Here is a 20,612-nt window from a genome sequence, read left to right as displayed (position 1 = left end):
GGTTTGTGGGTGGAGACCACTGCATTAGGAGGAGTGGACAAAGCTCCTCCAGCAGACACCTAATGAATGTCGCTTCTCTACATGTTTGTCGAACAGGAGGTTTAATAACAGCACGTTTACGTTCATATTCTGTACAAACACTGACTAAAGTGTAATGTGTGTGTGTGTGTGTGTTCAGCTCCTCCCATGGACACGCCCCCAGCATCTTAGGTGCAGATATTTGGCATGACTCTTGGATTTTACCCATTCATTTTTGGCACGGTGGTCAGAAACACAGTTTACCGTTTGGTGACAAAGTCAAAGAGATATTTTTTGCAGGGATTTGAACAAACGGCAACACTTAAAGGTCATAAATCAAAATTTGACAGCAAACCCAGAGAACAACAGCAAGTGCAAATGCGACAGAAACCCGTCTATGTTTCTTCTTTCTTTCTTTCTTTTTTATAAAACTAACTTTCAAGGGGAAGAATGAAATGCTGACTTCAGAGTATAGAATGAATGAAAATGAACGCATGTCATTTCTTTCCTTCATCGCTAACACTGAGCATCTCTTTACCGAGTGCCAACACTCCAAAAGAACTTAAATCGACAGTATGTTAGGACTGTGAAAAATGTTGACCTTAAAATTCGCTGAAAGAATGCACTTCATTCAATCACGTGACTTTCGTGGGACAAGGAAACTGACGAGTATAATAAAACAAGGTTGCCCACAGACTTCACTACATTCTCTGCATCCACACTGACAAACACAGTTCTCTCTCAGTTTACTGCACATACGTAGATGCGCAGTTTAAATGTTATTCTTTCTCCTATGTAACGGTTACATCTCTACTTTTCTAACTTAAGGATATTTGGGTTCAAGGAACTTTTAAATATATTAACTGTAGCAGGAGAAACATAAAGAGTTTTATGGTGCCAGACATTTTGATTTTGTGAGGCAGAGACTACGTATTTATGTGCTCCAGCTGAAGTTACATTTTATTGTAGCAAAGTAAAAATAAAAGATTTGAATTGACTAGTATGTAAGTAAATGTACTGGAAGCTGGTGGGGATATTTTTTCACTGAGGAAACAGAGATATACATTTCCATTCCAAGTAAAAGGAGCATGCTAATGTTGACCTTCACATCACAAAGCTCACATCTATCACCCACTGTGGACTTCTGAGTCATTATGAAAAACACTCAGGTCTCTATGACTCGGCTTTTTCTCCCTAGTAACACAGACAGTGACAGAAACTGAGTTTTTCTACATTACTTTGCTAAGTTATGTGTTGTTTATCTGTTGTTTCTCCTTGGTTTTTCAGCCTTAGTGAAATATGGTATTGAGATGTGAGAAGGTACTTTATTATTATAGATATATTTATATTAAGATATTTGTATGTATTAAAAAGTCACTCAGTACGTTTACATGCACAGTTTAATCGAGCCAAGGCCATAGTCTGACTAAGACAGGCAACTGGACAAGTTGCCGAGTCCCTCTATACATACGGAGGACAAATCCGATTTATTGGCTGTGACTCCGCCTCCACAGGTGACGCTGTACCTGCGTTTACGTCACAGAAAAACAAAGAGTAAACGGTGAGATGGATCGTGCTGTTCATTTTAATAGTGATCTTGTGGTGGCTGTGTTGTCTAAATACAGACATATCATTTCCAGCAACAGTACTGCAGTTTATAAGTCGCCTCCTCCTACTTCTGGGTCAAAAACTGGGGGTCAGTCTGACTCCAGTCCGACTAAGAGTACAGAGGAGTAATCGGACTATGAATCGCTTTAGCAAGATATGTTAGTCCGACTAAGTCTAGCTTGATTACATGACATTAAGAAAACTGAATTATTGTCTAAATTGGACTTTTAGCAAACACACTGGATGTTCCTTTTAAAGATGATAATGTGTGTATCATCAAAGGCCAAAAAGAGAGAGGGAGAGGGAGAGGGAGCCAGCGGGCAGAGCGCTCAGACTGTTGTAGTGCGAGGGCGGTGGTGGGTGCAGCACCACTTTGTGGAGCGATTGAGCAACATAAATCTAAGCACTAAAAGTCACATTTCTCAGATCGAACCACAGCATTACACAGCCGAGTGAGAGGGGACAACACAGCACAGCCTATTTGCTGACAGCACGGAGTGAAGAACAAGGGAATACCCTACACTCAAGTGCAGCACAAGTCACATTTCACATCACCACCTGAGAAACCCAAGAGATGAAGCCGTAAATCTGAATTCTGCACGGGGAAGAGAACATTCACTGAGCTCCATGTGAAGTCATACACTTCTAAATGTGCTCTAACAAAGGCCCATACTGTCAGGTTTGTCTCCTCCCTGAGGTTTTCATTAAGCAAAGTAAGTTATTCAACTATATTTGTTTGCTCACATACATCCATATTAAAGGAGGAGGGCCAACATTAATGACGTACAATAAATACTCTTTCAATTCAGCTACCTGAGATCCGTGCAGAGCCTCCTCTGATGTAGACGGGCGGAGCCTGGAAGGCGTAGATGACGTCGATCTCAGCGACGCTGGTTAGATCGTCATCGTCGAAGAAGGAGCGCTGAAAGCCTGTGGAGTAAACCTCTGTCAGGATCACCTGAAGAGCAACACACACACACACACACATTAGTCTCCCTGTTACAGCGCCGTTACAAATCACGTTAAGGTGTGACAGTAAACCTTGAGTCGTATTAATCCCACTTTTATTCTCACAAAACATACATATTGTAGCTGAGAGATGAAATTCAGTTCAATGACACACCAGGAACGGTCAAAACGAGACATAACTCGCTAAGATCACTGGCCACTGGCTGTAACTCAGGATTCATTGTACATATTTAAACGCAGAGCCAAGATCTTGCCAATTCTGTGCAGAAATGTTTGCTAAACTACTACTTTAAATTATGCCACAATAACCACAGTTGGATGAAATGGAAACTGGATCCAAACCATGGTTGTCTTCCTTTTTAATGTCTAGAGAAAATTGGACTTTTGGCCGATATATCGGGTGTGTTTGAGTCTGCAGAGGTCATTTAGTCTCTTCTGTAGTGAAATTAACATAATATTTTTCATACTCATGTCGCAAAAGATGTGGATATAACATTTCTTCATAGGGCAAAATAAAAAAGCATAAAAAACAACATCTGTAGAGGGCGCTAGTATAGAAGTCAAAGAGGTAGCAGCCTTTTATTTAGCCGTGTATTTTGCAGTCATATCGGTGGATCTTGCCGTGTTTGCCAATATCCGATTATTAATTTTAAAGCCAATATCTGCAGATGTTGTGCCAATAATGTGCCTCGCAAATTCACAGATGTGACAGATATCCTAGCATCTACTGGACAATACCAGCTGTCAATCACACTGATGTGATTTATTATCAATTTTCTTCTAAATGGGAACATAATTTAACCTGAAAACCTGACGCTAGTTGACTTATTTTCCCTTAGACTTCCATATAAATGGAGTTCTTTTGTGGAATCACTCCCTCTTGGCTCACTGCAACTTCCGAGGAAGACTCCGTCCATTTTATATCCAGTTAATGTCCACGCTGACTTTTTTTGTACCTGGTCTGGAGAAATCTTCCCCTCATCTGCCACCATCCTCCTCAGGAAGGCCACAGAGCCAAACAGAGGCACCGCCAGCCCGACGCGCAGGTACCGCTGACCTTTAGTGCTGAACACCAGAGTCACACACAGAGGCCTGACAGAGAGGAGAGGGGGAAACACACACTCAGAGAAGGGCGGGACATAGACCGGCCTCGGTGTCATTTCTCCAAAGGTCTCCTCTACAGCCAGGCAGGGACAAAAGAAGACGACCATGAATAAATCAACACATTTAACATCAATAATAGATCATTAGAAGTTTTATGTGCGCAAAATAATGGAATCTCTGTTGCATTTTTTAAAAAAAACCGAGCCCTCTTGGCTCTGACCTCTCCAGAGTCAGCGCTGACATGAGCAGGTGCCGGGGCTTCGCGGCTTCTTTACAGAAGACAACACTAATGGTGATACAGAGAAGCAGCATCAGGTTCCTGTGTGTGTGTGTGTGTGTGTGAGGCCCAGAGACGGCAGCTAAAGACAATGGGAAGTGATGACAGGAGTCGCTCTGTTATTCATGTGCGCTTGAATATAATGCATATGATATAAATAACATGTTTAAGCACTGGCAACCGTCAGTTCAAGGACATGTGCACTGTATGGATCAGCAACTGGGTTACTCACATTTATCTTCTGGAGGGAAAAAAGGTTGACACTTGAACCAAAAAGAAAGAGAACACACACTTTTACTGACACTAAATCCAGATGTGATGTGGATCTGTCGAGCCATTGTCTTCACTGTGTTTGGTTGGAGCGCCACAGGCTCTATATTATATTCTGGATTAAGTGAGGAACCTGAGGGTTTTAGCCAATAAGAAATGAAGTCGTCCATAAAGCAGCAGCAGCAGCAGCATTTTCTAGTTGGCTCTGTAACTAAGTGGAAGACAGATTTCTGCAAAACGGGAGACATCTGCATAATTCCACTTTCTGTTTAAAGTAGTATTGTTTTATCTGTACAAACTACACAAGCAGCACATCGTTCCGCTGATTTGCACGGGTAACAGGAGACTTCAAAAGAGCACAGTAGGCAGTGTGCAGTAAATTGGCAGCACTTATCAAGCCACGTCTCAGGGAGGTATCCCAATTTATGCTGTGCATATTATTCACATCAGTGTGCATGAAAAATAACTAGTTTGCTTTTCGAAAATGTGCCAAGGAGTTCACTGGAGTTTCACATAGATGACAAAATCTGACTGACACCCTGGTTTTCCTCTAACTTAGTATATGACAGGGCGTTTGGTATTAAAGGGCCACTTCACCCAAAAAATATAATTTTTTTTTTTTACTAATGTGTTATTCGATCATAAGACGGTGGATCTGAGACGCACGTTTCATTCCAACAACAACAGAGGGTGTTGGGATTGAAAATTGACCAAAAAGTCAAAAGAGAATCAAAAGAAAATAAAAGCCCCCACACTGGCCTACGCCCACTTACTGTGTTTCTGTCAAGTTTAATAAGTAAAAGATCTGTCAAATTTAATCCGACTCAGCAACAAACACAAACACAGCAGCAGCATAACGATTTAAGTTTATTCTTCATTTGACCAAGTGGGGAAAAAATGGGTGAAATCGCCCTTTAATTATTCATTTCTATGACATCTGCAGATTTCATGTCAGCAAAAGGGAGAGAAAAAAAGTCCAGATCAAGGTCTACGTCACATAGAGATTCAACAAACAATCAAACAAGTGCAAATGCCAAGACACACAAGGCCACTGTTTGGAGAACCAGGCACAGAAAACATTGGTTTGCCAACAATCAGCATGTGAGCTCATCTCCTCACACACATTATATACATAGAGATTTCTCTCACAGAAGTGAAGTCTACTTATACTGAACATTACAGACCTCTTTCATCTTCTTGAGTGGAACAACTTGCACAACTGGTGGGTGTCCCAATACTGTAGATAGATATATATATAGATATATATATAGATAGATAGATAGATAGATAGATAGATAGATAGTCTTTTGTGTAGTGTATGCATATATGTGTGTATATCTATCTATCTATCTATCTATCTATATAGATACTTCTATATCTATATAGATATATACACATACAGTACACAAAAAGACAATCCAACTGTTTATACCTTCAGAAGCGTTCAGGCGTTCACCTCATGTGCCACACACACACACACACACACACACACACACACAGAAGGAAAAAGAAAACGCTTGGAAAACTGCAGAAATGATGCTCTTAACAACTATTTCCAAATTAGTCGGGATGCTGACTAAACTTGCATAAACTATTTTAAAGACTTAAATCTAAAAGGCTGCAAATACCCGGGAAAAAACAACAACAACACCCTGGTGACTCTCAAGAGAGACACACCTCTGTGTAAATTACAGGTACAGCGTGTGCTGAGGGAAAGGCACAGGTAAGCCTGAATAATTCTATGTTAATGTTAAAACAAGAGCCAGATCAGTTACATTTAATAAAAGAAATATACTGTACAGCGCAATAACATTTTCTTCAATAGCCGAATAACGTTAATAAGGTTTAATATGCGTTGATTATAACGTTTATGCACTTTGCAAACACAGTTAACATATAGAGACATAGCATATGACTGCTTTGAATGTTTTAATTTAGATTTATACAGTGTTTTCTGACCATGGAGAAGATTTATCAGAATAATTATCAGTATCGACTGATTTGAAAATCATATTTTTGGCCGTATCGTCCAGCACTACAGTAATGTTAGTTTGGCCTCTGTTAAACGAGCTGATTTTAGAATCACTTCTATTTATAGACCCTGCTTGACAGCTCAAACTCATGTTGTGCAATGCCCCGACACGCCGGCCTGCAAAAGACCGGTCGAGAGAACGGGTGCTAATGTCAGACAGTCACTCATGGCTATGCTCAGAGAATCAGGCTGACGCGACGTGTTTTGTTGTTGACGTGATTCGGATGTGACTGTTGTCAGGGCCGCGTGGACGCGCACACACATCTGCTCGTTCATTTTGATCTCCAAGTCACAGAAGTTATGGGAAACATTAGTCTCCCACAACATAGTTAAGACCAATAACAATTTCCACAAACATGCTGTGTGTATTTAAGTCAAACTAAGTTTTTAATCATGTGTTTTGTGTGCAATATTGTCGCATAAGTGAGAGAGACACTGGAGTCTCCCTCTGTGGAAAGGCTGACCCTTGTTGACCTGAATAAAACATTGTTCCTTGATGCTGAGAGGCTTCTGCACCAACCTTTCCTCTCTGATCCTGTCCATGTGCATACAACGTACATGGACATGGACAAAGCTGGGTGTTGTCCAGCCTCCATGTTCTGAAGAGTTTAAAGTGGTAAATAAGGAGATACACCCACATGGAAATGAGTGTTCTTTATCATAATGGTGTTTCATCCATGACAATAGGTCCCAGATTTCTAGCATGTTCATGTAGGATGATGATGTCACAGTCCCGCCTCTCTTACACCGGCAATCACTGCTCCTGCCTTTGTCGTCATCATACTCGTGTTTGTCAACTACTGTCAATAAAAACGTAAGTAAAGTCCGTAACTAAATCAAAGACGTTATATATCACGGTGAAGATAAACAGTGTAACTGAATCGTAAAATAAAGTGGTTAAGTACTTGTATATATACAGTATATATATAACTTTACTGTCTTTGCTGCTGTGACAATGAAAATTTCCCCACTGTAGGAATAATAAATAATACAATAAATCTTATCTTATCTTATAGCCAAAGTCCATTTAAATATACAGTCTATGGGATTGGGTAGAGCATTTCTTATTAGGGTTCACATATTGAAAAATTGCTTTTTCAACAACTGAAGTGTGCTGTGCTCACCTGGTCTGGCGAAGAGGTATGGGGAGTGAGATGCAGAGGAAGGGGTCAAAGGTGTTGCTCTGTTTCAGACAGTGGGGACATGTCAGTGAAGATCTGAGGGAGACAAAGCACAGGATCACATTCAGTTTTCAAAGACACACACACACACACACACACACGCGCTCCCCAATTAACCTGAACGACCTCCCGACTAACTTTAGAGAGCAGAGAAGACGTCTTCAACACACAAACATGGACACCGTGTGCCTTGATCTGACTCTGGGGAAGGCAAAGGTGAGTGATGTAACTCGTAAGACTGACAGAGACAGAGAGTCAGAAGTGTGGTAAGTAGTAAAATCATCTCCCCGGAGTGATTGAGCCGATACATGGGAACCTGCAGGAGCTGTTTCTGTCTCATTGCATCACCCTCATCACACTGCCGATGCTAATGTGGCGCCATTACACGATCCCGAGCAGAGACGAGCGGGGAGTTTCTCCCGCGTGCCCTTCTGCCTCTGCATCACTGAGTGAACACATTTCAATGGCCTTCTTTCTCAAGATTACTCCTCTTTTAGTTCATCTCTACTCATTTTCCCCAAGAGGAAATAACTTACTCCAGTGAGCCAATTATCTGATCAATGAGTCAGAGAGGCCATGAACTAATGGTGAATGCTGGAGGTTATTTATAAAACTCTCCTGCGACGACCGCAAAGTCTCTGTGAGTTAGTCTGAGTTAACCGTCCTGCATGAGTCTATGTTAGTAAATCTTAGTTTTGCATCAGCTTCTTTCATTTCATGTTGAAGAGCATCAGCGGGTGAAACACCATAGACTGTACATCAAATAAATTATATACATGTAAAAAATTAAATGATCCGATTTAATTACAGTCAAGTCATCATGAATTTTAATGGGTTAAAATTATGATTTTAAATATTGAAGAGAGGGTTTAAATGACCAGAAAGCCAGAAAAAATCAAACAAAAAAACAGTTGACGGTGACGGAGAGAGAAAGATGAAATACTTTCATTTCCAAAGCAGCTATTAGGATTTATCTTGTAAAAAACACAAACCATATATAATAAACTTGGACTATCAGGGGCACATTTTTCATTTCCATGCAGGGAACTTCAGGTGGACAAAGCTACTATGTTCCCTCTCATTTCCTTTATTATCAACACGACAGATATAAATCTGCCATTATGTGGTGAAATAACTTTTCTCTTTTGATTCATAACCACGTCGCACACACATTTACAAAATGTGTTGAGCGCTCACAACCTGCCCACAACATTCTAGCATTAGAAATGAAAGCTGCAATGTGTAACTTGGTAGTTGATGATGTTATTACTCGTGAACAGATATGATGAAACATTATCTGTATTACCTGTTATCTTTATTTAAACGTTACACACTGCAGTTTAAAGTCACATATGAACTTTACAAAATGTGTTTTTCCATATTGGAGGGGACCTGACACAACCAGAGGCCGGGAGAGGCCGGGAGAGGATGGGAGTGAATAAAGCTCTATTCAAGCAAGCCCAGCTGACACTGGCTCTAAGTGGATCGCTCAGTCTTGGCAGAGCAGAATGGTTGCCCTACGGATGTCTTATTCTCGCCAGGAAACAGTGAGGGTAACTGCACTCTGTGCATACAAATCACACTCAGCCCCCACTAAAACATAGATGTTCCACCACCGCGTGCTGCTCTTGAATGATCACTTAAAAAGAGAGCAGGAGCAGGGGAAGAGGTGATATTCTGGTGATGCTCTAATGGAAGAAGTGTGCAGAGGCTCAATCCCCCTGTCTGTGATGCAGCCATGCTGAAGAGCTCGATGCTGTGCACGACAGCACACCGGTGAAGCTCTTTACCGTGACACTTCACCTTAATATCTTTATTTGAGTGAAAGCCACACAGAGCTCGGCAGGTGTATCCACTGTCACAGTACGGACCGCACTCGGAAATGGATCAGGCATGAACCGCAGCGTGTGCCTCGTAATTCACTGATTGGAATTGCAATATACACGCAATAAAGGCGCGTCATTTGGGGCCTGTAAAAAAAAAAAAAGTAATTTAATCCTGAAAATCATAACAAATCAGGAGATATGATCAAAACAAAAAGGTCACAGAGTGAGGAGAGAGGGTGTCTCAGAGAAAGAGCCATCAGAGTAAGACGAGCTGCGCTCCCACTGAAACTGCACCGCGGTGGTAATTTGAAACGCTGGGCTGCCCGTCACTTGGCTTCACTATAACGAACAATACTCCACAGACAGCAGCCACATGTAGACAAAGATCACAGTCTGATTTCATTTAAGATTTACCTCAGACCAGACAGAGCAGGAGCAATAGTTGGTGATGGAATGGAGTAAGATCTGAACAGAGGTAAGTAAAGGGCGATGTTTTGTGCTCCACTAACAAGTGACAATTAGTCTTCAAAAGTAGACGGGTTTTTATCTGCCTCAGCACGTGACGACAGATAGCACCAGTTCACATCAAATTTCTCCTCGCTCGTCCCGTGTGGACTGTGAACCGACTTGTCTGGACGTGTATAATGGCTGTGACAATTGTGCAGCGACAGAGCCGCCTATTATAAGAATAATTCTCCAGTGTTTCAGCTCTGGACGCTGGATCACATCAGACAGTGTAATGTGAAGTGTTACACAGGCAGCGGTGAAGCGCTCAGACTCCTTCAGAGGAGCAGAGAGGGCCACGAGTCAAGAGGTATTTGTTCAAAAATCAGTCCCCTGCAATGATATCACAGAAATCATCTCACACCCTTTTCATGCCACACGGCTGCAGTTTTCTGCACTGTTATAACTGCAGTGCGTAATCCTTCAACGTTAATAAATGTCCCTTTACATTCAAACCGCTCAATGCTGCACACGGTGTTGACGAAGCCCATGAGCGCCACACAACTCTCTCTGTGTTTCTCAGTGTAGCTCAGTGTTTAGATCTCGTGTCACCAGGAGACATTCGTGCTCCGCGCGCAGGAAGTGATTTCTTTCATGTGGAGGCAGACGGAGGCAACGGCAACAAACAGGTTGACTGAAAACACAAAGGCGCGCCCACGTTTCGAGAAGTTTCAAAAGTGAATTCTACTGCTCAAAAAAAAAAAAAACCACGTCTTAGATGTGCCCACCCCTGCTCTGCCTCTAAATACTAAATCCATTACACAGTTCAACTTTTTTGTTTTTCCATTGGCGAGAGTACCTGGTACTTCTTGTGAGAATCCAAGCCCACTGAGCCGATACTAAAATCTAATCTAATCTTTTTAATGAACTGATTCTAATGATTCACTTACACCGGAAACAACTGCTAATTCTTCTGTGTGTCGCTCTATAAAACGGCGTCATGGCAGTGAAGTGCTAATGTGGTATGATGACTCCGCCCACGTCGAGGAGGTACGACAGTAATGGAAAAAGAGCCGAGTCGTGCCGAGCTGTGCCGAGCCGTGCTACGACTGTATAGTGGAAAAGCACTAAAAAACACTCACTTAGGCTCTGTCAAGCAATACTATCAGACCTGACTGTTTGTGAGTGGAGTACACAAATAATGTTACATTACTTTGTTACAAAAACAGGCAGAATAATAACCTCAGCGATAACAAAAATGACCATGTATATATATATATATATATATGTATACGCATATATACATATATATATCTATCCTCCTGCCCAGTGTCTCATATTTAAATGGAGGGGGGAGACACATTTTGGCTGCCTCCTGTCAAGACACACCCCAAGGTCTCACGTCTGAAACATCTGACAGCGAGGGTAGCAATTAAGAGATGTGCTCTGACAGATGCAATACTGGCAGTCACACAGAGCTGACAACTTTCCGAGGAGCTGGCAGACGCAGGAAGGTGCAGACAAGACATTAGCCGTGCAGTTTAAATACTTTAAAAAAAAAAAGCTTTTATTAATTAAGCGGAGATCAGATTTTAGTGATGATACGAGACTTAATGAACGAGTCACATTGGTCAAAGTTAAGTGCTCCTGGCTCAATAGAGAAGCTACAGCTAATTGTGTGAGTGGAACCTTTTTTTTTTAACATTTAAACTCTTCAAAGCTGACAGGTGTAGACATTATGTGAAGCGTCTCTTTAAATGACTGATCGATGAGAGTCATGAGTGCAGCTGAGAATAATGCGGTGAAACATCACAAACGTCCTGTAAGTCTGGTAGAGAAAGACATGCACAAGGTATTATTACAAAAGTGGAAATGCTTAGCAGCTGCCACGGCTAACAAGCTCAATTATTTCACCCAGCTCAGAAGCTAAGCTGTAAATAAGTACTTGTATAAAAAGGATTTCTACTTCCCTAAGAGGCAGTGAGGTAAGGGCACACGGATAGTTTTTGCCCGCTTTGTAATTAGTAAGATTTACTCGTCTCCTAACGTGGCATCCGTCTCTGAGGACGTCGTTTTAAAAGAAATATTGGCATCCCCTTTGCGTCTGCTGTTTCTAGTAATTACATTGTAATTGAATCAATGAAGCCTAAATACCATATAAGCGTGGGTGGGCAGGTGTCCTGACAACATGACAGTGACACATCTCTTCTTGTGGGCTGCTAATGTGTGTTATGTTGTGTTATGTTGTGTTGAGACTCACTTGTACTGGGCCTGGAAGTGTTCCTGAACAAAGCTGTGCTGGACTTGGAGCTGCTGGGACTGAGACAGGTCAGGGGACGGCGAGTCTTCGGCTCCACGGGGGCCCTGCAGCAGAGAGGAGGACACGCATCAACACAGAGCTCCAGGGAATAACATTTACGAAGGTGGATCATTGGAAGAACGTGAAGAAAGTATGTCTGTGGAAGTGTGCAACCACTTTAAATTCAAAATAGTTTGTTTTCTGCAGCCTTAGAACAGGAGCTGTGGCAACGGCCTTGATTTGTTAAGTGCAAAAGGCACAAAAGTCAGACATTTACTCCATGCCAAAAAACTTTGAGGCTATAATTCGATCTTTTTTAGATTTTCAGAATGACTTCACAGATGTGTCACATATATACTGCACATGTCTACAAGAGGGAGTGAAAGTACGACTTATCCTGACAGCAAATAGGATTCAATTATTTAAAAATTCAATACATTCGGCGGAAAATGTAAATATAAAAATTCAATGAAAATTGGACATCAACATCAATATAATATCAAAGTTAGGTACAAAAACCTGGTGGCCATTACACATACTTGCTCCTTCAGGAGAAGGTTGCTCGCTTAATGGAGGTCACCAGCTTGTGCCACTATATTATATTCCTCAGTCACATCAGCCAGAGTTTATGTTTCATGTTCGACTACTCAAAGAGGAAGAATGGCACATATTTCACACGTGTAAAACAACAAAAGAGATGGAGGAAACCGTCCGTAGAGTGGAAGAGTGGAGTGTTTACGTCCTTCCTGGTATGTGAAGACCATCGTCATGGGGTCAGTTCCTGTCCTTTATTTTGTTAAAGTTCTTGGTTTCCTGTGTCATGTGTTCCACTTTTGTTGTTTCAGGAGGCTGGGCTGGTCGGTGGGGGCGGAGCTTCCACTCATCTCCTCGTTTACGTCTACTGAACAGTCGCCAGTGTGTCATGTCCACTCTGTGTGTTCCCTGGACTCAGAGCTCTTAGTTGTGTTTTTCCTTTGGCTTGATTTTGTATGTTTTTTGTAAATAAATGAGTTTTTCCTTTCTTTAGGAAAAAAAAAAAATCATCTGGATTTCCGCTTATTTTGGGTTCAGTTTCTTTACAAATCATTACAACCATTGTAGTTCCCCAGTGTGCTAGGGATGAGAATAGACCTCTGTATATTCTCACCACTTCTTACACACTGGACCCTTAAAGCCACGGAAAAGTCCAGGGAATTGATTGTGGTAATGGAAACTGATGTTTTCCATTCACATGTGACAAATGAAGCACATGATTTTCTGGGTCAAACATCTGGTCTGAAGGTCTGAAATATCCAGGTGACAAGCAGCACCTTGAATTATTATTATGGCTGGCAGGGGATGCTCCAGAGCCATGGTTCTCAAACTGTGGTATGTGTACCACCAGTGGTATGCCAGCTTCCTCCGGTGGCAATTGGAGAAAAATCAGGAATACTGTTCTACTGTACTGTATTTACCAGACTGGAGTGCATGGAAAATCAAACAACCTTAATCTGATTTCTCTATACCAGGGCGTGTCTTATTGGGAATAAATCTTCCTCCTGTGAAAAGTCCACAGCTGACTTTGCTCAGCGTATTTAAACCACTGTCAGAAAAGCAGTTATATTGTGAAATTCTTCAATGATCCATCACACATCTTCCATCTTGCAGTGAGACTAAACTCTCACCGTAAATTGAGCAAACAAGGACTTCCATGTAATGCAGATTCAGCATATTTTTGCTTGTGATATTGAAAATCGAGGGGAAAGCACAGACCTAAACAGAGCCCTGAGGAAACCACTTTCCTGAAAACTTTCATATGCTCAGCCCACACAGATAAGAAGCCGACCTTGGAGGAAGATAAAAGAAGAGGAGCGGAGATGAAACGTAAACATTAAAACGGAGTCTGATCAGTGAAAAGACTTGGGCAAGGTCACAAAATAAATGAGCGGGATGGAGTATCTCGAAACCATTGCTGTGCGTTAATGACACAGAACGAAGTGAAAGAACTTTCCCCAAGTTCCCCACAATAATAAATGTTTTCTTCAGCTTATTAATAACAATGTATTTGGTAAAAAAAAAATTCAGACTTCAAATATGAACTACATCACTTTTTGACTCTATTAGTGATTTAACTTATTACTTTGGACACCAAGTAATCACTAAAGTCATTTTAATTTGAAGCAGTAATGTGTAATCAGTAACTTTCCCAACCTGTGATGACTGACTGCTCTCAGTAGTTTAGTGTTTCCTGTTTTTATTCAACTTTTTGCTTTGAAATGAGTGAAATAGTAAACAGTAAAACTGCTAATAAAAAGAAGTCAGTGTTTGGATACGTCTGTGCGGTGCCAGCTCCATTTCACGTGTTATCATGCCAACTAAATGTCCTGAGTGCTGCTGCTTCAAAGGCCATAACGTGGCGTACAAACACCTTGTTAGCATTTCTTTGCTCCCCCAGTGGCCTGGTGTAAAAGACGGGTACTCGAGAGTGCATTAAGGCCTCGTATCACCGCAGCTGTGCTGTTACAGCAGGGGCTGACCACTTTCCAAGGCCTCTGTGTTGACACACACTCCCCGTGTTTACTATTCCACTGATTTCTACCTCCTGGTCCCGTCCTGGCCGCCACTGTTCCCAGGCTGGCAGGTCAACCATGACCTCCGCTCACAAACAAAGCTGAAAAGAGGTTTAGAATTTCTAAAGGAGGGAGAGAAGTGGAGGGCTCGGTATGAGACGGAGAGCAGCGACAGAAAGAGAGGAGAGTCCTTTACAGTTCACCACCATTTACTAAATCTTTAGTGTGTTCTCCAGAAAGCATGTGAGCGTGGCAGAAACTAAGTGCAAGCCTGAAACTTGACCTTTCCGCTGCTCCGTGCTTCGACAGGCACCAACAATGACGGAGCTCTACCTCACTCTTTCCTCTCTGCATGGACGTCGGGGGGCTTTTTCTTTTGCTTCTCCCACCAAGCGTCAGGAATGCCAAGGAAAAAGGGAGGTTCCGTCCAGCTGATCTGGTTACTGGTTCATTTAGAAGATGCAATGTAAGGTAAGGAAATAAAGAGGGTATAATAAAACCTCTCAAACTCACTTCACTCCCCCCTTTTCCCCTCTGCATACTTGGTAATGGATTCCATTGCTATCTTTATGTGGAGATAACAAAGCAAGCTTTCTGGCCAGAGAGCGTCTTATCACTTCCCAGAAATCCATGCGGCTCTGCCATGTCAACAGACCGCACGGCGTCAGCGGCGTGTTAACAGTAGCTGTCGACGGCGTGGACATTTGAGCGGCGGTGAGAGGTTTTGGTGACATAAATCATCTAACTGATCATGGCCAGGAAACCCCCTCACTGAGTGACTGCTGCTGGTCCAACACATTGTTTTACAGGTGGTTAACAGAACTCAGCAGATCTGCGGTCCATCTCAAGACGTGCCATGTGAGAGTCTAACTTTGAAATTGGGTGTCGGACCAATATGGCAGCTTCAAACTGATAAAAATGCAACAAAGCAGGAATGCACAGGGTGTGAAATATCACTTTTTATGCTCACCTTCTTCTAAATAAACTCAACAATACCTTTATACTAAGCACAACAGCTGAAAACACAGTCACTCTGCAGTCGAAACCAAAGAGGTCTAGTTATCGCGCTAATGAGTTAAAATCAGCGTGGTTTGTTTGAGCTGGTGCCAAAGTTTTCAGTCCACCTCTGGTCCACACCAAAGAAGAGCCCGAGTCAGCTTCTAAAGGCAGACAGCAGTGGAGAGAGTGTTTGAGCTTTAGGTGAACACACTAATCCATCTGCCCACTGGGAGCAGGAGCATTATTATCTTCACCAGAATACATAAGTGCTGGACATGCTCAAACTACCAGATTTCCCCATATACTATATCTTGATGATGCACAATGACACTTGCCAAAACTGTCAAATCATTATTATCTATAGACATATATGTTTACTGCTTGGCTTGGAAAACAGTTGGAGTCTAAAATACAGCAAATGGCGCGTTTCCAACGGCTCGACTCGACACGGCACGGCACGGCACGGCACTGACTGGTCAGAGTGCCGTCACAGGAAGAGCCGTCCGACACAAGAATCAAGCCAAACTGTAAATCAGTTAAAAAGACTTAATCCTAAAAATGTGGGTTCAAGTCACTAATCACTTGTTTGTGTGTGTGTGTAAAACAAAGTCACAGTAGTTTCATGCAGCCGTGCAGTGATGGCTCCGCCCACGTTGAGTAGGTACGTTTTTTTGCAGTGGAAAAGCAACCTAAACCGTGCCGTGCCGGGACCATAGCAGAAAAGAGCAAAACAAACAGAGGAGGAGAGCAGATTTATACAAGTCTGGCAGGTTCAAAAGAAGATGATGATGATGGTGGTTGTTACTTTCTGTTGTACAACATCACACCTTCCTTCATTTTTCATCCTTTCTTTGCTCCATATAACAAAAACATCATTAAAACGGACTTATTTTGGTTTGTGGTCAAAACAAAACATCATCATTTCCCAGTTTGGTAAACAAGTACTCGATTAAAACCAGGGTTAGTTTTACCTGGAAATGCAACAGTAACAACTGTACATAGCAACACATGGAGCTGCTAATATCAAGGATGTGTGAGGCCAGAGTCCTGTCCACCTAATCTTAATCCCCAGTAGAGGGGCATGTGCCAGGTGCTCGAGGAGCATGGTGAGGATTAACACTAGAGTCCCTCATCCTGGAGCCTTAGAGTGCTGTAATTTATGTATATGATTTAGATAAATAACAAAGATATAGCAGGCGACTGAGTGGTGGGTCAGAGCCTGGCTCAGCACTGTGTGCACAGGGGTCAGAGTTCACTGACCGCGATTTTGACTCAAAGGGTTGGAAAGTGTTGCACAGCTGGCTGCTGAAACACCAGACAGCTGCCTCAGATTGTTCATTTTATTTTATTAACAGCAGCTGATACAAGGGGGTGTTACAGCAACAGGCACGCCATCATAAAATATACTGACAATGTGGGAATACTTACAGCTCCAGAACTTTTGATGGTTTATTTTTATTGTTGATTATTATTGTGATTATTCTGCCTTTGTGATCTTCATGAACAGATACAATGTGACATCATCTTAAAACAGGATCTGTCAAGCAATACTATCATAGATGTCACATGCGTAAAACATGAGTAAAAAGCATATTAATGTCAAACTACAGGCTTTTTTTCCAGCACTTGAACTTAATATTTTCAGTCATATTCCGGCCGTCTCACTTAACTTGCGTCTTGTTGCCGTTTCATCCATGTGTCTTGATGTAAAACAAATGACTTCCTGTGTGCAGGGCACTGAACACTGAACAACACAGAGAGAGTCGTGCATTGTGTTCAAACTCATTTGACAACAGTTTGAATGGAACAGACGTGTGTTCGTGTCTAAAAGTCACACACACAGAAGTGCAATGTTGACTTTACAACGCTTCCCAGCTGTAAATGTGACATTTGACACTCGGACATACAGTAAATGTTATTGAGGAGTGTTGAGACGACGCAGACGCACCGACGAGCAGTTCACTCGCTACCCGGTTGACTCCTGGTCATCTGTACTTGAAGTAATCGTGGAGATTAACGCAGCACTCTGTCCCACTGGGGAGGCTTTCAATAATTCACCCCAAAAATGTAGCAGGGAGTGATTTATTTCTGTCAGTAGGTTCACTGCGGAGGAACTCAAGCACTCTCAACTTTCTTCCACGATAGTGAAAATCCGGGAAACGTGGCCCCCGTCTCCGTCCGCACAGACCACCTGTCTCATCCTGATGGGTTTTCAGGGACGGGGAGGCAGGTCGTAAAGGGGGGGGGGACGAGCGTTCCCAGTAATGGCCCTGATGTGAATAATTTAAACAAGCTGTTGAAACACACAGGGATGGACATGTGCTTCTGCCGGAGAAAGCACTACAGCGAGGTGATTGAGAACTAGAACTTAAAGCCCCTGGTGATCGTAACAGAGACAGGGAGCGAGAGGGAGAGACGGAGGAGAAGATACGGAGAGTAGAGACACTGTGTGTGTGTGTGTTAATCGATACAGACGGATGGAAATGAAAGGCGGGTTTTATTTAGTGACTGAATGAGTAAAAACATCAGTGTAGTACACACACAGCTGATATAAAGAGCATTGATAATTAATATAATAATGGACAGTCCCCTTTCAACTTCCTCCTGCCGCGTGCACCCACCTCTATAAATAGTCCTAGGAATAATGATAGTGGAAGCTTTTCTTTCTGACTCTTGTGCACATTATTCCCCATGGCTGATTACTCGGGCGGGGCGGGGCGGGGCGCATGTGTATGGACAGGCTAAGTGCCCAGACGTCCCCGTATTGACTTCAGCTGACCTCAGGGTTGTGACTGATTGACTCTCGCGTCGACAGCAGTCAGTGGTGACGGGTGGGGGAGGGAACCACAACGTACCTCACGATACGTGACACATGGTCCACAATACCGAAAATATCGCAGTATATAATCACGATATGTGAAAGGTTAAAAGTGCAGGATTTCTCTATTTATTCACAAACGTGGAGCGAAAAAGTGCATAAAGTCTACGTATTAAACATGGATGTAGTAGAGCAGCAACGAGCAGTCGGAGTTGTTTGGTCCATGTCTGAAAATGTTGATCAGTGTTTCTCAAACCTGGAAATTGGAATTGATGTTCTCAGATGTCTTGTCTTGTCCAAAAATGAATCAGTTTTAATGATTTCTTTGTTATATGGAGCAAAGAAAACCGACAATATTACATTTAAGAAGCTGAAAACCAGAAAACTTGCTTAAAAAAACACTCAATTGACAATTCATCGAGTAATCGAGTAATTGTTTCAGATCTAGGATGGAGCATCTCTTAACGTAGCTTTCTCCACCTTTATTCCGCAGTAATCTCCCTCCGTCCGTCCCAGTTTCCCTCATTCATTTGAGCAGCGCCACCACAAGGACACAGGAAGTAGCGGCGCCCGGTGAGTGAAACTGGCACAAATGTTTACTTTCGAGAGCCTATTATCATATTTCATGAGGAAGCATATCACCAAATGGATATTTTGACTCACCCCAAGTGTCCAAAATACCAAATATACCTGCCAAGGAACCTGCTCACTGCTCTGACGTCCCTGTGATAAGGTAAATAACAACATAATGAATTACAACCAATGTGATGAAGAAAGTGTCTCCAGGTTATGTTTGTTTACAGTGTTTGAATGAGATCAGGTCCAAAAACATCATTCTGGAGCCATTTTTAACAATGATAAAAAAATATGTCTTCTTCTAAACTTGCAATCAATGTAAAGTTTCTGTGTCAAAGCAGGAGTTGCAGGACGGCGGCTTCTGTAAAACGACTTGCATTTTAAACCAGTCGTACACTTATATAAGCAAACTGGTGGGAAGTATGTTCAATTTCTGCCAAAGAGGTCTAAATAAGGTATGAAATGAACGTATTGCTGCTCATATACAGTTTATAATGAAGGTTGGTGGAAAAAAGCACATTTGCTGGAGGTAAGAGATGCCATGAGACAAATGAGAAAGCCATTGTGGAGGCGAGAGAGAGAGAGTCAGAGAGAGCGCAGATGGAAATGAAAGGCTCTCAAGAGAAATGAAAGGGACAGAAAAATAATAAGTGTGATGTATCAGGTAGGCATGGTGACATGGAATAAGGACCATGATGAGAGAAGCCATATTCTTGTGGCTAAAAAAGACTCCATGCTCATTCAATACACTCTCCGTGTCATAGAGAATGTTGTCTGAATGTCTTTTTTTGGGATTAACGTGATACAAACGAGTCATGTTTTAAAAGCGGAATTGCTCTATTACGCAAACACGCTGACCTCAGCGTGAGTCATAAATACACAGACAAGTGTGTGTGTGTGTGTGTGTGTGTTGTCATAGTATGAATCCACTCTGTAAATGAACAGAGCGACTGCTGTTTCTCACAAACAAAGACACTGCCCCGCTCTAAAATAGCTCACAGGTATTGACGTGAGTGTAACTGACTGCCATCGGACATTTGTTTGCCGTTCACATACAAGCGCAGCAGTAGGTTGTCTGGAGCCGATGCCTTCGCAACAGCAGGGACATTTCTGTGACTTTAAGGTGAGGGGTCGCACCGGGGTCAAGCATAGAGGAGGCGGGACACACGCTCGCTGTGAATTGTCTGGAGATATCCCTGCTGAGTTCTCACATTCACTACAACATACTCTACTGAGTCCAATGTGTCTGGACTAACACACCAAGTAAATGCAACTAGGAGTTGAGATACTCCTGCATGTACATCTTCCACAGTTCCCACCCTGGTGGAATTCAGGCCAGGGCATTTTTGAGGACACCAATTTGACTTTTCAATTACAAACTCAGTTGGGCCGCATTTTCAAACCAAGAAATTTAGCAGGGCCGGTAGAGCTGCAACTAACAATTATTTTCATAATCGATAATATAATCTGTCCATTATTTTCTCGATGAATCGTTTGGTCCATAAAATATCAGAAAACCTTAACTTTCAATGATTTCTTTGTTATTCAGAGGAAATAAATGAAGAAAATATTCACATTTAAGAACAATCAGAAATTTTGTTTTAATCATGAAAAAAATCACACCTATTGACGATTATTAAAA

At 42.2% G+C, this 20,612-nt stretch overlaps 1 protein-coding gene across 1 annotated transcript in view; it reads right to left on the bottom strand.

Moving 5' to 3' along the window:
* Nucleotides 1–20,612, bottom strand: part of LOC122768655 (ubiquitin carboxyl-terminal hydrolase 43-like) — a 64,024-nt gene that overhangs the window by 25,763 nt on the left and 17,649 nt on the right. The window contains exons 3-6 of the mRNA XM_044024811.1: nt 11,990–12,093; nt 7,403–7,495; nt 3,552–3,687; nt 2,440–2,584 (exon numbers count right to left, since the gene is read on the bottom strand). Of these exons, the coding sequence (XP_043880746.1) occupies nt 2,440–2,584; nt 3,552–3,687; nt 7,403–7,495; nt 11,990–12,093 (478 nt within the window). The remainder of the gene's footprint in view (nt 1–2,439; nt 2,585–3,551; nt 3,688–7,402; nt 7,496–11,989; nt 12,094–20,612) is intronic.

This window comes from Solea senegalensis, linkage group LG4 (genome assembly GCF_019176455.1).
Source record: "Solea senegalensis isolate Sse05_10M linkage group LG4, IFAPA_SoseM_1, whole genome shotgun sequence".
Classification (NCBI taxonomy): Eukaryota; Metazoa; Chordata; class Actinopteri; order Pleuronectiformes; family Soleidae; genus Solea; species Solea senegalensis.
The sequence above is the reverse complement of the archived record's forward strand: the minus strand, read 5'-3'. Positions and strand labels throughout refer to the sequence as shown.